Below are 18,675 nucleotides of genomic sequence, written 5' to 3' on the forward strand. Positions count from 1 at the left end.
ATACAGACTTTTCATTCATTTACTGTTGTATTCAATTGCATTTAATCTTCATTTATTTTTGGTGTCTAATTTTGTTGCTTTATTTCTAGCTCTTAATGTTGTAATACTCTTTAGAATTTCTGATTATTATTTTTATTGTTACCACCAAAATGATACCAACCTCTTGCCCAGTAAGCTGGTCTGTACATTGAATATAAAGATGTAGTATTTTCACAGGTTTCAGGATTGTAACAGTTTAAATGACGGCATTTTGATCATGCAACAAAAGTACTGAGTGACAGTTTTATCAACATCTTCTTCTCTTCTTAAAGCCCCTCCCCGAGCAAGTCCATCACGGCAGCCATGAGAGCCCCACCCAGCCGCAACGCACGAAAAACCCAGGTACACAAAACACACACACACACTCTTTGATGCTGCGTTTAACCACCATCTTTATCTTTAAAAGATCCCCAGACAGCAGCTGTCAATCAGAGGCTGTGGGCGGGGCCATGTCTGTCTGCTGTCCTCGGCTGCTCAGCCATGTTTGAGCCGCTCGCTCGCTCGCTCTCACACACCCCACTTCTTCTTCCTCTTCTGTTTATTCCAAACAAGCCAGACACAGGAGACGCATCACTTCCTGTGTGGCAGCAGCCGCTCTACACAGCAAATGGAGAAGTTTCATGAGAAGCTGCGTTGCTGCTGCTGAGTGACAGTGATGACAGTTTACATAGATGAACACATGAGTGATTGTTCACAGCATGAACACATACATGTGACCACAGCAAAGATGGTTAGATGAGGTGTGTGTGTGCGTGAAGTTACTGCAGAGGTGGCTCTGAACAGAAGAAACACTGACCCTCCTCTGGCTCTGATTGGTCCAGAAGGGTTAGGACAGCAGAATCCAATCAAATCACTTCTTCAGCTCTGGTTTCCATTCACTTTCACTTTTTATTCTTGTCTTCTTTGCTGCCTCATTTCCTCTCCTCATGTCCTTACTCTCTCCTCTCCTTTTTGTGTTTTCTTTCTTCTCCTTCTTCACTATCCTTTCCTATTTACACTCATTTTTTCCTTTCATGGTTTCCTCTCCTCTCCTCTCTCCTCTACTCTTTGTCTTCTCTTGCTTTTCCTATCCTTCTCCTTATTTCCTCTCCTTGTTTCTTCTCCTCCTTCCCTCTCCTTTCCTTGTGTACACTCCTTGTTCCCTTTCATGGTTTGCTATTTTCTTCTCTCCTCTTCTTGTCCTTTCCCCCTGTATCCTCTCTTTGTTCTATCCTTGTTTACACTTGTTTTTCTATTCATTTTCCTCTCTTCTCCCTGTCTTGTATCTCCTCGTCTTCTTTCCTTATTTCTTCTCCTTGTTTCGTCTCCTCCCTTGTTCTCCTCATTTTCTTCCTCTATTGTCTTCCATCATGGTACTGCAGCATTCCTCACCGCCTCACCACTTCCTGTAGCTGAAACAGGAAAAGCAAAGTGTGTGTGTGTGTGTGTGTGTGTGTGTGTGTGTGTGTGTGTGTGTGTGTGTGTGTGTGTGTGTGGCTGTGTGGGTGCAGTAGAGCGGACTCGGGTAGTTTTACCGAGATCAGCTGACATCAGTTCAAACTGAGGCTGCAACAAAACACACCTGGACACGGCTTTGAGTCATCTGTCAGTGTGTGAACTGAAACAGTGAGTCAGCTGAGATTCAACGTTTTATTCATCTCAACCAATAGAAAGGCTGAGATGAATCAGAAAAATAGAAACTCACACCTTTTCCCCAAATGTCTGTTTACAGACCGGCGCAGTGCTGTGGTTTTTGTTGGCTCTGGATGATGCAATGAGTGATCACACTGGTCAATGTTGTGATCATGATATGACTCTAGGGGTGTCACGATTCTCCAAATCCTCGATTCGATTTGATTTTCGATTTTAGGGTCACGATTTGATTCGATTCTCGATTTTTTTTTTTCTTTTTCTTACAGCACAGACGCCTATGCTATTTTCAGACTAGTCTAGTCTACGATCATTGGTTTTATTCATCAAATGTTGTACAGTAAATCTTATTTCAAAAGATGGGATACATATAAGTGATGCAATTTCCATAATGTATCACATTAGGCACTAATGGTCACATTTAAATAATTTCTTTACAATATAAAGGTAACATGCCCCCAAAAATCATGATCCAGGGGCCAAAATTGCCCCAAAGGTTTTGAAACAAATATATTTATATCTGTACATTATCATAATTTAATTTTCATTCATTTACCGTCGTGTCTCATTATTCTCCTGATGTCAGCTTAAAGCAGAAGTAAGTGGTCCGGTCGTTTTCGCTAATGCTGCGTTCCAGGCAGGCTTTTGAAATCGTAAATTACAGCTTCAAGTCACAACTTACGACTTTGTAGCGTTCCAGGCAACCCACTCGTGTTTTTCCGACCTGTTTTACCGGTGAAAGTCACTATAACGGCCACTCGTAACTTCCGACCGGTGAACTCGTACCAGATCGAACTGGTACGACTTCACGGTCGGAAAAATACGAGTTTCCTTGAACGCACCATAACAGTCCTCGTCCCTACATCGCCACATTCACGGCGTCCCTTGGCTGCACACACAGCCCTGCATGCCGTTCTCTCTCCTCATTGGATAAAAACTGTAGGATACGATAAATGTTTTCTCCTGGGCTCAGAGCAGAGCAGAGTGACTGACAGACCCGTGTTTCGGTCCAAACACTCTATGTAAGTGATTGCTGTCGGAAGATACAACTATTTAAGACTCATATTAACACAAATATATCACTTACTTCTGCTTTAATGTAATGTAAACGAGATTGCGCTGATACGGAGAGTCATGTGACAGACAGCGGGGCAGAGCTGCAGCTGCTGTGCTGCCATGATCAGGTCCGATCAGACTGGCGGTGGCCCACAGTCAATCAGTCCCGGATCCTCCACCGTCACAGATCCCCCGAAAGCCCCCGCAAATAATACATCGACAAAAAGTGGCAAGTTGCACCTTTTCGTCGGCTTATTATTTGCGGGGTTTTTTTAATTTTTTTTATCTTATAACGTCTCTGCAACATGCGGCTCTCAGTGCTTGTCGGTGTTGTGTAGTTAGAGCTGTGTCTCCCTCCTGTTCCCCAGGTAGGAGGGGGGCAGTAGCCCACCAGGGCTGGGTGATAAAACGCTATAAATTGTGAAATAACTTTTCTTCCATAGAAATATGAGACGTGGTCGATAGTTTTCATTCATCCATGTTTTGGCAAATAGCCAATTATATTGAGAGTCGCGCTGCGCCGAACCAATCATGTGGCTGGAATAGAGCCATGTGCATTTGTTTGGGTTGCTGCAGACTTGCACAGCAGCTGACACCGCTGGTAAAAAAAAAAAAAAAAAGAGAGAGGGAGAGAGGGAGGGAGAGAGAGAGTGAGTGTTGTCTCGAAATAAAAAGTAAAGGAGAACTCGGACCAGTGACTGACAAGAGGCTTGGTGCGCAATGGGGACAACGGGCAGTAGCTTTGCGGGCGGGCGGGCGGGCGGGCGGGAGGGTCGTCGATCGTCTCTTTGACTTCGATGCTCGAGATCGTGGCGTAATTTCAATCGATTTCGATAAAAAATCGAAATCGTGACACCCCTATATGACTCACAATAAATCAATGTTGTGATCATGATATGACTCACAATAAATCTTTATTATTCATTAATTTAAATCCTCAGAAAACATAACCCTATTTGCAGTGGTGCCGAGGTCACAACAACATAAAGAAATCAATACAGTAAAAACAATACATGTATAAAAAAACACAATAAATGTAACATTTTTATGAAAATAATGTGCCGAATATTAATGCCATAAGAAGAATAAAGTTTTAAAGGGACATTGTGTAACTTCTCCTGTTATCTAGTCACCAAAATCGATTATTTCGTTCGAGGAATGGAGCGTTACACTGATGCTGCATTCACCTGCAGTCGGGCAGACGGCCGTCGCTAACAAACCAGATGTCATTTTAGTCACAGAAGTCCAGAGAAAGCCGGTAAAACGTGGGTCAGGTAAACAATACCACATCGCCATGACAACATATCGTCACGTGTATTGTTTTGCCTGGTGCTGACGGACCACTTGTTTACATAGAGGCTTGTTTATGCCGTTACGTGCAGCGGCTGTCGTCCGTCTGCCGTCTGCCCAATTTCACGTGAATGCAGCATGAAAAATATGATTGAGTTGCTTGTGATATACAACCACAACACTAGATGGAAGGAATTCCTACACAATGTATCAATGTGTAAAGCAGTGATATACACTCAAAGTGACAAAATGTAAATGGTGTGAAGGGAACTGAAGAGGTCGCCCTGAAAGCCTTTTCAAGAGTGTTCCACAGAAAGCTGTTTGTCCTAACTCACTCTTAATGTCTAGAACATGGAGCCTTGGATGTGATGATGTCCAGCGGTGCCTGGTCAGCCCAGAGACAGGACCAAGCTCTTCTAACATGCCTTTAGAAAGAGATAATAACAAGGAGTTTTTCCATTGAGTAAACAATGATGCCTTGTAGTTTTTGTCATTTTGATAAATCTGGAGGCAGATGTGCTGTGTGTGTGTGTGTGTGTGTGTGTGTGTGTGTGTGTGTGTGTGTGTGTGTGTGTGTGTGTGTGTGTGTGTGTGTGTGTGTGTGTGTGTGTGTGTGTGTGTGTGTGTGTGTGTGTGTGTGTGTGTGTGTGTGTGTGTGTGTGTGTGTGTGTGTGTGTGTATTTGTCCAGTTCACTTGCTCAGGCTCTGTGCCCCATAAACACTGTGTGACTGCATCATGTACGAACATAAAGTTATTTCATCACATTTCAGTCTGTCTTTTGTGATGATGGAATTCCAGTTTATCAAACAACATGATTTTGTAAGTAGGTGTGTGTGTGTGTTTGTTTGTTTTACAGGACACCAAAGACGACAGCTCAGCTTTTATCTGTCCACTGTGTGACAAGAACTGTGGAACACAACACCAGCTCACCATGCACATCAGACAGGTAAATAACTGCTTTAGCTAGTGTTGCTATTTCTCTTTTTGCTGCCTTTACAACTGTGACCACAGCTCGGACCATGACAAGCAGCTGCTGCTTCTCACAGCTGGACGCTGCCTCTGCCACCACCACTCTCTTGCTCCTTGCACTTTGTTTTTACTTCCATTTATTTGTGGCCCTATTTATTGTAATGTATTTGTATTTTATGAATGTTTGTTGACGATGTGTGCTGCTGCCTTCTTGGCCAGGTCGCCCTTTTTAAATGAATTCATTAATATTTTGTTTTCTTGTCTGTAACAACATCTATATCACATCTGCCCGCCCTGAGGTTTCTCCAATTTTTCCCTGTTAAAAGGGTTTTCCATGGAGTTTTTCCTCAGTGGATGTGAGGGTCTAAGGACAGAGGATGTTGTTATGATGCCATGTAAAGCCCTTTGAGACAAACAGTTTGTAAAAACGGGCTATACAAATAAAATTGCCTTGCCTTAATTAAATCATGATCTCAACAGGTTTTTTTTTACCTGTTAAATAAAAAAAAGATTCTGTTCCCAACAACTTTTCTTAAAAGAGAAACGGAGAAAAAGTCACATTTCAGTTGAGCTTTAACAAATGGGTCCTAACACTGACTTGAACGAGTAAAGCTGAATCTTTCTGATCAGAGAGGCAGTGGTCGACGCTGTAGACTGAACCATGCACTCTGATGGTCGGTCTCAGCAGCAGCAGCAGCAGCAGCAGCAGCAGCAGCAGCAGCAGCAGTAGTAGTAGTAGTAGTAGTAGTAGTAGTAGTAGTAGTGGTGGTGTGTGTAGCTGCTGTGAGTTGACGTGTGTGCCTTGGTCCCGCAGCACAACGCCGACACCGGAGCCACGGATCACTCCTGCAGCATCTGTGGGAAGTGTCTGAGCTCAGCGTCGTCGCTGGACAGGCACATGCTGGTCCACAGCGGGGAGAGGCCCTATAAGTGTAGCGTCTGTGGACAGACCTTCACCACCAACGGCAACATGCACAGGTACAGCACACCCTGACACACTCACTGTCCTATTACATGCTCCTGAAGGATCAAATACATGAACCCAGAACAGCTGCTGCAGAGGTTTAGTACTCAACTGTTCACAGTAAATAGTCCAACCCCACCCCATATTAGTCTGTACCCACTGAACTCACACACACACACACACACACACACACAAACAAACATGTACACACTATATAACCTCGGGCAGAGGAAGTTAGTGTTTAACCCGGTCCCCAGTCAACCATGATGGCGCACAAAACCCAGACTCTGTGTGTGGGAGAGGGAGTGTGTGTGTGTGTGTGTGTGTGTGGGGGTTACAGGAAGTGGGAAGACATCTTTAAACCATACCCTCCATCTCTCACATGCCCACCCCCACATACAGAACAACGCCCAGTCATTTATCAGTGGAGTCCAGACTCCCCCATCACGTCCAACGGTCCCTGCAGCGCTGCGTCTTCCCCTCTACTCAATCTGCACATTCATTCTTAGTTTAGTTTAGTATGTTTATTTCGGTCTCATAAAAACAAATACAGTAGACAAATATAAAGGTATAAATACAAAACAAAATAAATCAGAACAAAAAACACAACAAGCAAATCAATTTACTGTGACCGAAAAGGTGTAGGCTGAAGCATCAGCTTATTTTGCCTACCCTTCTTAAATTAACATTTTTCGTTCACTCAATTTAAAACATTTTTTTTTTTTTTTTTTTTTTTACAGAGCAACAACAACAAACAAAAAAAAAAAAAAAAAACGCATATTCTACATACAGCAGTTTATAAGCACACTGGTATTTATAAATCAGTTTTATATTTATTAATAATATTATTTTTAAATAACTTTTTGAATCTATTAAGTGTGTTGCACAGTTTGATTTCTAATTCTAGATTATTCCATTGATTGACTCCTGTAATTGATATACATCTCTGTTTCACATTTGTTCGTACTTTTGCTTTTGTATACACATGAGTCCCTCTTAGTTCATATCTACTGGTTCGGGTCTGAAACATCCTCTGGACACCATCTGGAAGCAGATTATTATTTACTTTATACATAATTTGAGCAGTTTTATAGTCCACAAGATCATTAAATTTCAAGATCTGTAGGTTTATGAAAAATGTGTTTGTTGAGTCTCGATAATCGGCCCTGTTGATTATCCTTATTGCTCTCTTTTGTAATATGAAAATTGGTTTTGTAATTGTTTTATACGCATGCCCCCAGACCTCTATGCAATAAGTAATGTATGGCTCAACAAATGTTCGATACAATAAATGTAATGAGCATTTGTTGAGGATGTATTTTGTTTTATTTAATATTGCAATAGATTTTGATATTTTGTTCTTTATATGATTTATATGTGGTTTCCAACTTAGTTTGTCATCCAAAATAACTCCTAAAAATGTATTTATATTAACTCTTTCTATTTCAATATTATTTATCATAATTTGTATTTGATCTAAATTTTTTCGGTATCCAAATACTATATATTTAGTTTTATTTAGGTTTAGTGAGAGCTTATTAATGTCAAACCATCTTTTTATCGTTCCTAGTTCTCTCTCCACTGTGTCCAGAAGGTGCCTCAGATCTTTACCAGAGCAAAGTAAATTGGTGTCATCAGCGAACAAAACAAAATGTAATAACTTGGACACATTACAAATATCATTAATGTACATAATAAATAATTTTGGACCCAGCACAGAACCTTGTGGGACTCCACATGTGATCCTCAACAAGTCAGATTTTTCATTATTTAATTGCACATATTGTTTTCTATTGTCTAAATAATTTTTTAGCCATGTATATGCTATGCCCCTGATCCCATATCTTTCCAGCTTCCTCATTAACAAATTATGATCGATGGTGTCAAATGCTTTTCGTAAGTCCATGAACACACCTACTGTGTATTCCTTTTTATCTATTGCTGATGATATTTTTTCTGTAAGTTCCATTACAGCCATTGAGGTGGATCGATTGGATCTGAACCCATATTGATGTTCACTTAGTAAGTTTTGTGCTTCTATGAAATGATCGAGTCTATGGGTGAATAATTTTTCTAAGATTTTTGAGAACTGTGGAAGTAGAGAAATTGGTCTGTAATTTTCAAATTGATGTTTATTTCCATTTTTGTATATTGGAATGACTTTTGCTATTTTCATTTGGTTGGGAAATATACCGGTTTGGAATGACTGGTTGCAGATATGGGTCATGTCATGTGGATTCTTGTCTCAGTCTGACCTTCTGAGCTGTGCTGTTTGCTGGTGACCTTGCATTTTCACAACAGCAGTTCATTCATATTTTAATATTCTATTATTTTGAGTTTATGTTTCTTTATTTCCATCCAGGAGAGAAGCCACACATAATCTTAACCTGGTATAAAGACAATGGGCCTCATTCACGAACCGTTCTTAAGAAAAAATTTGTTCTTAAGTCCTACTTACGAAGTTTTTACGAAGATTGTGGCATTCATGAATGTTTTCTTATCCAAAATTTGTTCTTAACTAAGAACAAAATCTACGAACAGTCAGGAGTATACTTACGCACTTTTAGGTGCTGAGACTTCTGCAAAAATAACCGATTATAGCGTTTTCTTTTGTTCTGCAGTTGTATGATATTATATGATTTGAATAAGAATTATTTTCTTATCTTTTATGATGTTTTTAATAATCATATATATTAATAATAATAATTGACAAATCATTGCAGTCTCTTAAAAAACATTATAGACACTTAATTCATATCAGTTGTTTTTTTTTTCTCTTTTTTTGGGGGGGCACTTACTGTAAGTGTTCACACTACACACAACTGTTTTTTTTTCATATGTGATAATATGATGATATTTATGATGGCACACGTGAGAGTGTGGTCTGAGCTGCATCCACTAGTGACGCTACTAAATATAGCCTAAATATAAAAATATAAACTAAATATAAGCCTTTTGTTTGTTTCTTTGTTTCATTCCTGCCGCAGTAGTGCCACTTCACTACTTGAGTTCTTTTTACGTTTGGAGTCTGGTGCTCCCTCCCAGATTTTCATTTGCGCATTTGAACTTTCTTTCTCACTTCACCTTCTCTGCTCAGTGCCTGTGGGTGCTGTGTGCACACGGCCCTGCAGTCTCATGCCCTTTTACGGGCATTGATGGGGCGGTTACCGATGCTAATCCTATGTTAATTAGACTCACCTGGCACACGCCCTCAACTTACGAGGAGATGGCATTCATCAAGTAGGAACACAGCTGCGAACAATTCTGAGGCTTACGAACGCGTTGATGAATCTGACGTAGGGTTTTCTTAAGGAACTTCTTAAGAACAACTTAAGAAAGAATCTAAGAAGGTTCTTAAGAAGATATTGGTGAATGAGGCCCATTGAACATTAATTTGCTTCAAATATCTTGTGTTACTAAAGCAGGTCCAGGTTCTAAATCAATACTGTGAAAACACTGACAACACCCAGTGTTGGAGCTTGTTACAGATCCTTGTTTATTATTATTTGGATGCTCTGTTGATTTCTTCTTCTATCACATACGGTTTGTGTGTTTAAACTGCATTAAGTTTAGGTGCAGAAAGGTTTTTTTTTCTTCTTAACTTTATTGAAAGTTGCAATAACAAACCAAGAATTCAGTCATTCAAGTTGACATTTTGTGCAATAGTAACAGTGTAGCTACATACATATGACAGCATAATAAAAGAGAGAAAATGAGAATTGTAATTATAATGGTTGTGACAGACTATAGGTGCAGAAAGGTTTGCACTGTAGTACCTTGTGGTGATGTCACAGCTGTCAGATGGATACAAACCAGTGGATGCAAAACAGTGGCTAAAGAAGAAAAGTAAAAGGCAGCAGCACAGTTGGTTGGTTTAGTGGAGTGTCGGTGTTGAGATGTGCAGCCAATCCAAGTTGTTGTGATGCAGAAAGCTGAAGGTTTCCTGCCGCCTCCCTCTTTTCTCTGAGTCCTCAGTCTCAGTCTCATGGAGCTGGTATGAAGAGGTGTGGGCAGGAAGGAATGACTGTAGGCTGCAGGACGGACAGAGACAGACATCTGCTCTATGTCACTGCACTTTTCTCTGTATTTTTCCTCTGTTTGTGTTTGGGATCACAGTTTTTGGTGTTTGGCAGCACAACCTCTGGTAAATAATTATTAACTGAATGGAAAACTGTCTTTGCCCTCAACTCTCATGCTATAACAACAATAACATGACTAAAAGCAGCTCAAACTGAGAAACATTTAGACAAACAGATCTGATGCAACAAGTTTACAATGACTGAAAGCTAAAATGACTACAACCCATAAACATCTCATCACCTGTCATTGGATGAGAAAAAGCACAACCATGACTGTTGGATCATACCACGGTTTGGAACGTGTGTGTGTGTGTGTGTTGTTTTGAAATATCATACATAAGCATAACATATGAATGCACCCTGCCTATATAGATGGTTATTTGTGTCTATATAGATTGTATACAGTAATACTTGTATAGAATTCTAATTGTGTGATATGATAAAACATGTGGTAATAGCTGCAGTGAGAGGGCTGAAGCAGCAGACCTTATGATTCTGCAGGGTCAACACATACACTCAGTTCCAGTCAGTACGTTTACATGCAGAGCTTCATCGAGCTATGCTCAAAATTTGATTTTGGCGTCTAATTGGACTTCTGTCCTTGTCTCAATTTACATGCAACTGAGAAAATTGAATAACTGACGGGGTCCATCGCCCCCTCATGCGGCGTCACCTGTTGTTTCAGCAGGTTAATACGCCTCCTGTCCTGGTGACTTTTCTGTCACCTCGTAAAAAACTGAATATAAACAACTTATAAGCTTAATAATAAATTCTCAACTGCAGTTCCCGACCAGACGCGCCTGTCTGGGCCGGATTCACGCTGAGAATAGGGTACGGGCTTCCTTTTTTATAATATAAATATAATAAAACACTCTTGCTGGTTGCGCTGTGTGAAATGCATTGAATCGGTGCTGACGTTGATTTTTTTCTTTACTTTGCCGGGTTCGGGCGGCTTCTCTGCTGCACTTTGTGCCGTCTCTACTGTTGTGGAGCATGCGCACATTCCAGCTTCAGTCCGACTAAGGCGTATACATGACGGAGAAAATCTAATTCCAATCTCATTATCTGGGTGTCTTAATCGGAGTTGGAGAACTCCGACTTTAGTTGGTCTTAAGGTGTTTACATGCACTTCAGTTGTCCAGTTATAGTCGGATTAAGGCAATAATTCGTTTTTTTCAAGTGTCATGTAAACGTACTGATTGAGTAGGAGTGTAGTTCAGGTGCACTCAGCTCATCTTCAGGTTGAGTTTGACTTCAGCGCTCTGACGCGTGGCTGTGTCTGGTGTGGAACCATGTGTGGAACCATGTGTGGAACCATGTGGACCCCTGCTACAGGACCCTCAGTGCATGTTTGGCACATTGAGGAGACGAGCCAACATATTGGACATGTTGCTGCTAGCACAAGTGTTTACACATAGTCACAGTTTGTTAACGTCACCGTCAGGTGGAAGTTAATCCAGCATGCTCCCACTCAGCAGACTGCTGGAGACTCCTCCTGCTCCACAGCTGACCCACTACACAACGTCTGGGTTAGTGGTGCAGGTAGATCCATACACACTTTTTGGGGGAAGCGTTCCATCCCTAGTAGAGAAGCTGAGTAAATGCAGCCGGCCTGACTTCTCATGGCCTGTGCTGGAGGCTCCTGCTCTCACCTCATCCTGCTGCAGCTGGAACAGGCCCGTCTGGTTGGGTGAGTCTCTGCAGTAGCATGACTCTCCTGTCTCTCCTCTGAAAGACAAACTGAACTCACACTGAGGAAATAACACGGCCTCCTGCTGGCTGCCCACAATCTGGATGATGATTTCCATCAACACACCCTGGAAACTGGTTGCGTCATTTTCTCAGAATCCTGCATGTATTCTACATGTGAAAAGAAGAAAGGTGTTTATGAGGACAGATGAAGCTCTGCACCTCTTCACCCTGCTCATTTACAATGCAAACGGCACAAGAGAGTGGAAGTAAAACAGGAAAGTCGAAGTTGAGCTCCAGTTTTTTTCTCTGCCTCTCTCTGCGAGGCTTGGTTTTAGGCTGTAGGAAAATAAAGAGGAGGCCTGTTCAGATGGAGAGTGGAAAAGAGGAGCAGAGGGGGGAGGAGGGCGGGAGAGAGAGAGAGAGAGAGAGAGAGAGAATCCATTTTGCAGCAGAGCATCCTTTGAAATGTGAATCGCAAGATTTTCCTATTCGACCGTCTTCAAACAGGCCGAGAAAGGGGGGGGGGCAAAAAGAAAGAGAGAAGATGAGGGTTAGACGTAGGCCATGGATGGAAAGAGGAAAGGAACAGATGTGATGATGAATTCTCATCCTTGTTTGGCAAAAATGTGAAATGTTTTGTTGCCAGTAAAAGAGACAAATTTAGAAAGATGGAGAATCAAACGCCCCATAGGCCCAAAAGTTCTAATTCAGCAGCAGAGAAAATGGAAATGTGTTCTCTACTCCAGTAAGAGGGACTCCATTTTGTAGCTGAGCATCCTTGAAATGTGAAACTAGTTCTTCTAGTTTTTAGTGTGATGGCTTGAAGGCGTGAAACGGCCTGAGAGCTTCACTGAACCACACAGAGAAAGTTGAAGAACTGAGGAGGGAGAATGTTTTTTTCCATCCAGATGTTTGACAAACTGAAGCAGTGAGATTCAGAGGGAAACTGAACAGTGTTTTTGGTTGAAAACAAATCCATCCATCAAATATCCAGATCGCCAGAGCTCAGAGCTGCTGCACAGTGCAGGACGGGACGGATGCACATGGATGCTGCCACTTGTTGGGCTGTTAAGAAACAGATAATGTGCACCCAAAAGAAATGTGAGACATTTAGTTATTGTACATGCACATTAATCAGTACATGATGCTACAAGCTCAAGGTTCAGCTGTATAAACATGTTTTCTACATTTAACTGCAACATCATCCATAATTGAAAAAAAAAGTGTGAAAGTGGAGATAGAAAACAATGACAGGAAATGACTTCATCCCAAGTGTCAGATTGAATGTAAAGTAGGACGTCTCCTCCTGGCTCTGCCTCAGCGCTCCGTCAGTCCTCCTCCTGGGTGAGACGCCGTTGGGCCCGGTTGCCATGGCAAAGCATCCTATTAGCCTATTGTAGGCAGTCGGGGGTTGCTGAGCCGTGATTGGCTCTCAGCCTGTTGCATGTTTGATGTGAGCGGAGAGGAAGAGGAAGAGGCTGTCTCTGTCAGAAGGATGAATTGAAGTGAACTTGTCCAGAAACAGTGAACAACATCCTCTTCTTCATCACCTCCCTCCATCCTCACTTCCTCCTTCTTCCTCCTCTGTTCGGTTTGGTTCTGCCCTGCTCCTCATCGTACGTCTGGAGTGTAGTACACATAGTTGATATGTGCACAGATACATGTGTTGGTGTCCGTCTCCCCCACAGCTCTGACTGACTCCACAGCGCCCCGTGTGGTGATGTACAGGAACTGACCGACTCATGGATGTATTACAGACCCATGGTTCAACTTCATGCACCTCTGAAGGAAAAGTGTCACAACATTAGTGTCCCATTGCAACACAAGAGCAAACGGAGTTCCTACAAACTTTATACAATCAGTACAATTATATAGGTATATTCACAGACACACATACGTGTGTGTGTGTGTGTGTATGTGTATATGTATACACTCTCACACACATATACACACACATATAAACCTCTATATAACCTCTATATATATATATGAATATATATATATATGAATATATATATATATATATATGAATTGACTCAGCATATGATCTACTTTCTGATTGGTCAGTTCCAGGGTCCTCCTCATTGGTTAGCAGAGCACTTCCTGTCAGCTGGTGTGAGATCTGCTGACTGGTCAGTCTGCCAGGACCTCTTATGGGCATCCTGCCTGCTGCCTGTTGGCTCCTATTAATAGCAGGGACTCCTCTCCTCTTTCTTATGGTTACCCCACTTTCCTCACCTCCTTTCTTTCCTCCTCTTCTCTTCCCTCATTCCTTCTCCTTTCCCTTTTCCAATCTCCATTGCTCTCTCCTTTCTTTGTTTCTTCCTTTCCATGTCCCCTTTATCTCCTCTCCTCCCATGTTCTCTCTTTTCTTTCTGCCCCCTCTCCTCTCCTCTCCTTGCCATGCTCCCTCCCCTCTCTACCTCTCCTCTCCTCGTCTCCTCATCTTTGAACTTTTGTAAACCGACACCTTGCTGCTGCCACCAAATGCAAACTTGATGACCTTTCCTTACACACACACACACACACACACACACACACACACACACACACACACACACACACACACACACACAGTAACATAGTGAAACGTAAACAGCCTGCACACTTTCTCACACGTCTAGTAACACTTAAACTAAAGCACACAAACACTTGTTGGTCATGTCTACAATATTACACACATACACACAGTCTGACCTTTGAGGTGACACAGCTCTGATTCAGATTTTTTTCCTTTTGTTGCAGTGGTTAAAAACAACAACAAGAGAACTGAGCTCCATCATAAACAAAAGCAGAGACAGAAAAAAACAAAACAAAAAGCGGACTAGCACCAGCACACTGACAGATACTGAAAATCAGAATGATATGCACAGATATAAGAGACCAGTAGAAACCACCACCTCCATCTTTACATACTGTCTCATAAGCATCTGACATGAACCCAATGAAAACACTTTCAAGTAAATAAGATGTTGATGTGCTGGCATTTGACAAACGGGGCTTTGTAAGGTGCCTGAGTTAACGAAGGAGATGGAAGGTTGACGGGTTTGTAGCTGCTGAGCAGCCGTTTGATTTTCAGAGTAAATAATCAGTTAGCTTGATTTCTTTCCTCTTGTTCCATTTCAGACATATGAAAATCCATGAGAAGGACCCGGCCAGTGGTCTGCTTCCTGTCAGCCCCCCCTCCCCTACCAAACGTCGCCGTCCGTCCGTCAAGAGGAGGCAGGGGACGGAGGAGGAGACTGGAGAGGAGCCGCCCAGCAAGAAGGTAGAACTAAAGCCCAGTTCAGACAGGATTAACACTGTGGTGGGTGGGGGGGGGGGGGGCAATTTATTCATTGTGGTCTCTGGGAATTGAACTCCTTCTCTTGTGGTCCACATCATTTCAGAAGGAATGACAGTAACTCTCCAGAAACAAGGATGTCTCACAGTCCCCTACAGACAGAGACAGAGCGATGGAAATAATGATGTGTGTGTGTGTGTGTGTGTGTGTGTGTGTGTGTGTGTGTGTGTGTGTGTGTGTGTGTGTTAAGGTGGTGGAGGACACGGTGGCGGAGGAGTCGGCGGTCGTGGCTCGTGGGTCAGAGGAGGAGCTGCTGCCCTGTCCCCTCTGCTTCAAGACCTGCAGCTCCAGACTGGAGCTGGACGCACACATGGACACACACCCTGACACCGCACTCAGGTACACACACACACACAGTTTTTAGTCAGTTCCATTTTTTTTATTCACATACACATTATTCAGCTGTCCACGTGATCCAATTGAAACAGGACAGAAGTAGATGATCCTTGGTGATTAATCACAAACATTTCAAAGAGGAAAGTAAGAGCGTGGATGGAGGGACAGATAACAGGTCAGCAGTGAGCTAGAGAGAGAACAATGTAATGTCACAGAGGAGGAGGTTTCAGGACACACTTGGCTGAGTCCCGTTGCCATAACAACCCCCTCCCACCCATCCTAAAAGGATAATAAGTATCTGTCGGTCACCGTGGCAGCAAAAGTCCTCACAAACCCCCCATTATCACCCCCGCCCCACTCCACTCTACTCTCCCCCACATCACACATAAACACACAAAGTTCAAAAATTCAACTTGACCATGTGTTTCTGAAAGAAAGAAAGAAAGAAAGAAAGAAAGAAAGAAAGAAAGAAAGAAAGAAAGAAAGAAAGAAAGAAAGAAAGAAAGAAAGAAAGAAAGAAAGAAAGAAAGGCGGCTCATTATAGAAGGAGCAGGAATATTTAGCTGTAAATCCTCACTAATCAGCCTGTAAGAGGATCTTACGAGGAGAGGATGGAGGGATGGAGGGAGGAGAGGATGGAGGAAGAGAGAGAGGTAATTTAAGTGACCAAGAGGAGGATGGAGAGATGGAAGAGCTACATTAGTTAATGTTGATCTGTTTTTAAAAGATGATAAAAAAAAAAGACCCATGTAGAGCGTAAAGCCAATCTATATTTTCCTTACTTTTGAATTATATATAATTTATTTACTCATAGATGAATGGATTGATACTGAGCAGCACAACAGCACTATGGAAGATATTTCTGACATTTTGCCTCCAAACACAGTGAAGTAGAAAGTGGAGACAACATGAGAGCCCACTGCTTTTGTTTTGTAGTAAATGATTCAAACAGAAGAACAGTAATAAAGTGATGGAGGAGGAGGAGGAGAGTTCAACAAGTGCTGGTCCACATATGGTCCACAGTGGACGTCCCCTCAGCCCCCCCCCACCTCAACCACCACCTCACCAAAAATCCTCTGAGAACGCCTCTGGGGATTACACACAGCTTAAACACACACACACACACACACACACACACTTGAACAGGATGCGATAAGAGAGTGTGTGACTGTGGCAGACACTGAGCAGCTGTCCTCTCAGCGCTTAACAAGAGCAGGTTATCACACACAGAGAGTGTGTGTGTGTGTCCCTTGAATAAAAAGACCTGTTGAGGTTTGAATGACACATCACTCCAACCTGATTCTGAACCAGCCCCCCCCCTCCCCCCAGTCTGAACCTCCAGGCTCTGTTCAGACTAAAGACCAACAGCTCTCATCTACATCATCTACATTCTGTTAATGAAGTCGTGGATGGAGGCAAGGCAAGGCAAGGCAATTTTATTTGTATAGCCCGTTTTTACAAACAGTTTGTCTCAAAGGGCTTTACATGGCATCGTAACAACATCCTCTGTCCTTAGACCCTCACATCGACTGAGGAAAAACTCCATGGAAAACCCTTTTAACAGGGAAAAGTCGGAGAAACCTCAGGGTGAGCAACAGAGGAGGGATCCCTCACCCAGGACGGACAGACGTGCAATAGATGTTGTTACAGACAAGAAAACAGTTTACAGTTTGGAGGGACAGATAACAAGTCAGCAGTGAGCTAGAGAGTTGAAACAGTTGAAACTGGCTGCAGCAGAGGAACACACACACACACACACACACACACACACACACACACACACACACACAGGGACATGTCTCCATCTTGTGGCCTCATTGAGAATAGTTTGGTTCAGCTCTGTTCCCGTTTATCTGCCGACAATGAAAGATGCAAGAATCCTGTTGTGTTGGACCCTTTTCTCTTCTCTTTGCCAGCCTGAACATGCCATCAAACTCACAACATTTTTGCAATTTTGAAAATGTACATATAAAAACAATGTAGGACAAAAGGTCCCAACAGCCCCCTGGCACCATTCTGCCACCCCTCCACTGAGTTATTTTGTTGGCGGTGGATGAACATAGAACATGTGTAGACTGGCAGCCAGAGTTGAAAACAAACAGGAAGTTGGGCACTATTATACTCGGAACTACTTGCACTTTTAAAATCCCTCCGCCCAGCAGCCGTGTCTGGAATGTAGTTCCGGCTGTATTTGCCTCAATAACAACTCGTGTGGTGAATGTGCTGGTCACAACTTGTCCACCGAGCGTTTTGGAGTTGTTTGATTGTGTATTTGATGAGTTTGATGAGGGAAAGGCGAAAGTATTGCACGCCATGCAGAGCTCACATCTCTGCCCCGCTGATCTGAAAACAGCTTGCACCAACAATTACTGTAATGAACCCACTCAACAATTTGCCAAACACTTTAAACTATCCCTTTAAGTGACTCCATCATCAAATAAATGGAAAGTTCTATATCTGCAAACAGATGTGGAAATAATGGGAAGATACAAAGACACCAAAGTCCCTGAGCTGTGTCCCATGCAGGTTGTTTGAGTGGCTCAGTGGATTCTGACTCGTCTGTGCAGTAAATCAGAGACTGATGTGATGCAGTATTACTGAGTATTGCAGTATAAATCTGACCTGCTTCCCTCATTCTGTGTTGGTAGGTGTGATTTCTGCTGCCTTTCTTTCCGGACTCACCGTGGTCTGCTGCGTCACAACGCAGGCGTTCACAAGCTCCTCCCTCAGGACCCCAGCGGCCGGCCCTTTATCCAGAACAACCCTTCAATCCCTGCCGGCTTCAACGACCTGGCCTTCATCGACTTCTCCTGCAAGAAGTTTGCTCACATTGCACAGGTATTCATCCAGCACCGAGCCGTGTGGGTGTTTCTGCTCTCCGTTCTGGGCTCAGTGTTTAACCACCTTGTGGTTTCCTCCTCCAGGTCTGGTGTGAGACAAACCTCCGTCGCTGTATCAGTAAGTTCCACCGGTTCGTCTGTGACAGTTGTGACAAGGCGTTCCCTCTTCGCTCTGCCCTTGACCTCCATAAAACCACCTCCCACCCTGACAAGGCCGCCATCACTGACACAGAGGAGAACATGGAGGAGGCTGAAGAGCAGCGAGCTGCAGAGGACAGTCAGGACGGAGACAAGGACGTCCTGCCAACACAGCAGGCCAGCTTCTTGGAAGCACTCGGCCTTCAACACATTTCTACAGTAAGCTTTGGAAAAAGAGTTTGTCACCTGGTTCTGACATCCACTTTTTTGTATTAGTACTGAATGGTGTCAAGCTTAAA

General features: G+C 42.9%; 1 protein-coding gene across 1 annotated transcript in view; it reads left to right on the top strand.

Moving 5' to 3' along the window:
- The window catches only part of rreb1a (ras responsive element binding protein 1a), a 76,335-nt gene that overhangs the window by 47,232 nt on the left and 10,428 nt on the right, over positions 1–18,675 (top strand). The window contains exons 4-10 of the mRNA XM_085763070.1: positions 312–381; positions 4,872–4,961; positions 5,799–5,962; positions 14,846–14,987; positions 15,253–15,401; positions 18,047–18,236; positions 18,323–18,595. Of these exons, the coding sequence (XP_085619196.1) occupies positions 312–381; positions 4,872–4,961; positions 5,799–5,962; positions 14,846–14,987; positions 15,253–15,401; positions 18,047–18,236; positions 18,323–18,595 (1,078 nt within the window). The remainder of the gene's footprint in view (positions 1–311; positions 382–4,871; positions 4,962–5,798; positions 5,963–14,845; positions 14,988–15,252; positions 15,402–18,046; positions 18,237–18,322; positions 18,596–18,675) is intronic.

The sequence above is a fragment of the Trachurus japonicus genome, chromosome 20 (genome assembly GCF_045865225.1).
Source record: "Trachurus japonicus isolate A0001 chromosome 20, Traja_1.0".
Classification (NCBI taxonomy): domain Eukaryota; kingdom Metazoa; phylum Chordata; class Actinopteri; order Carangiformes; family Carangidae; genus Trachurus; species Trachurus japonicus.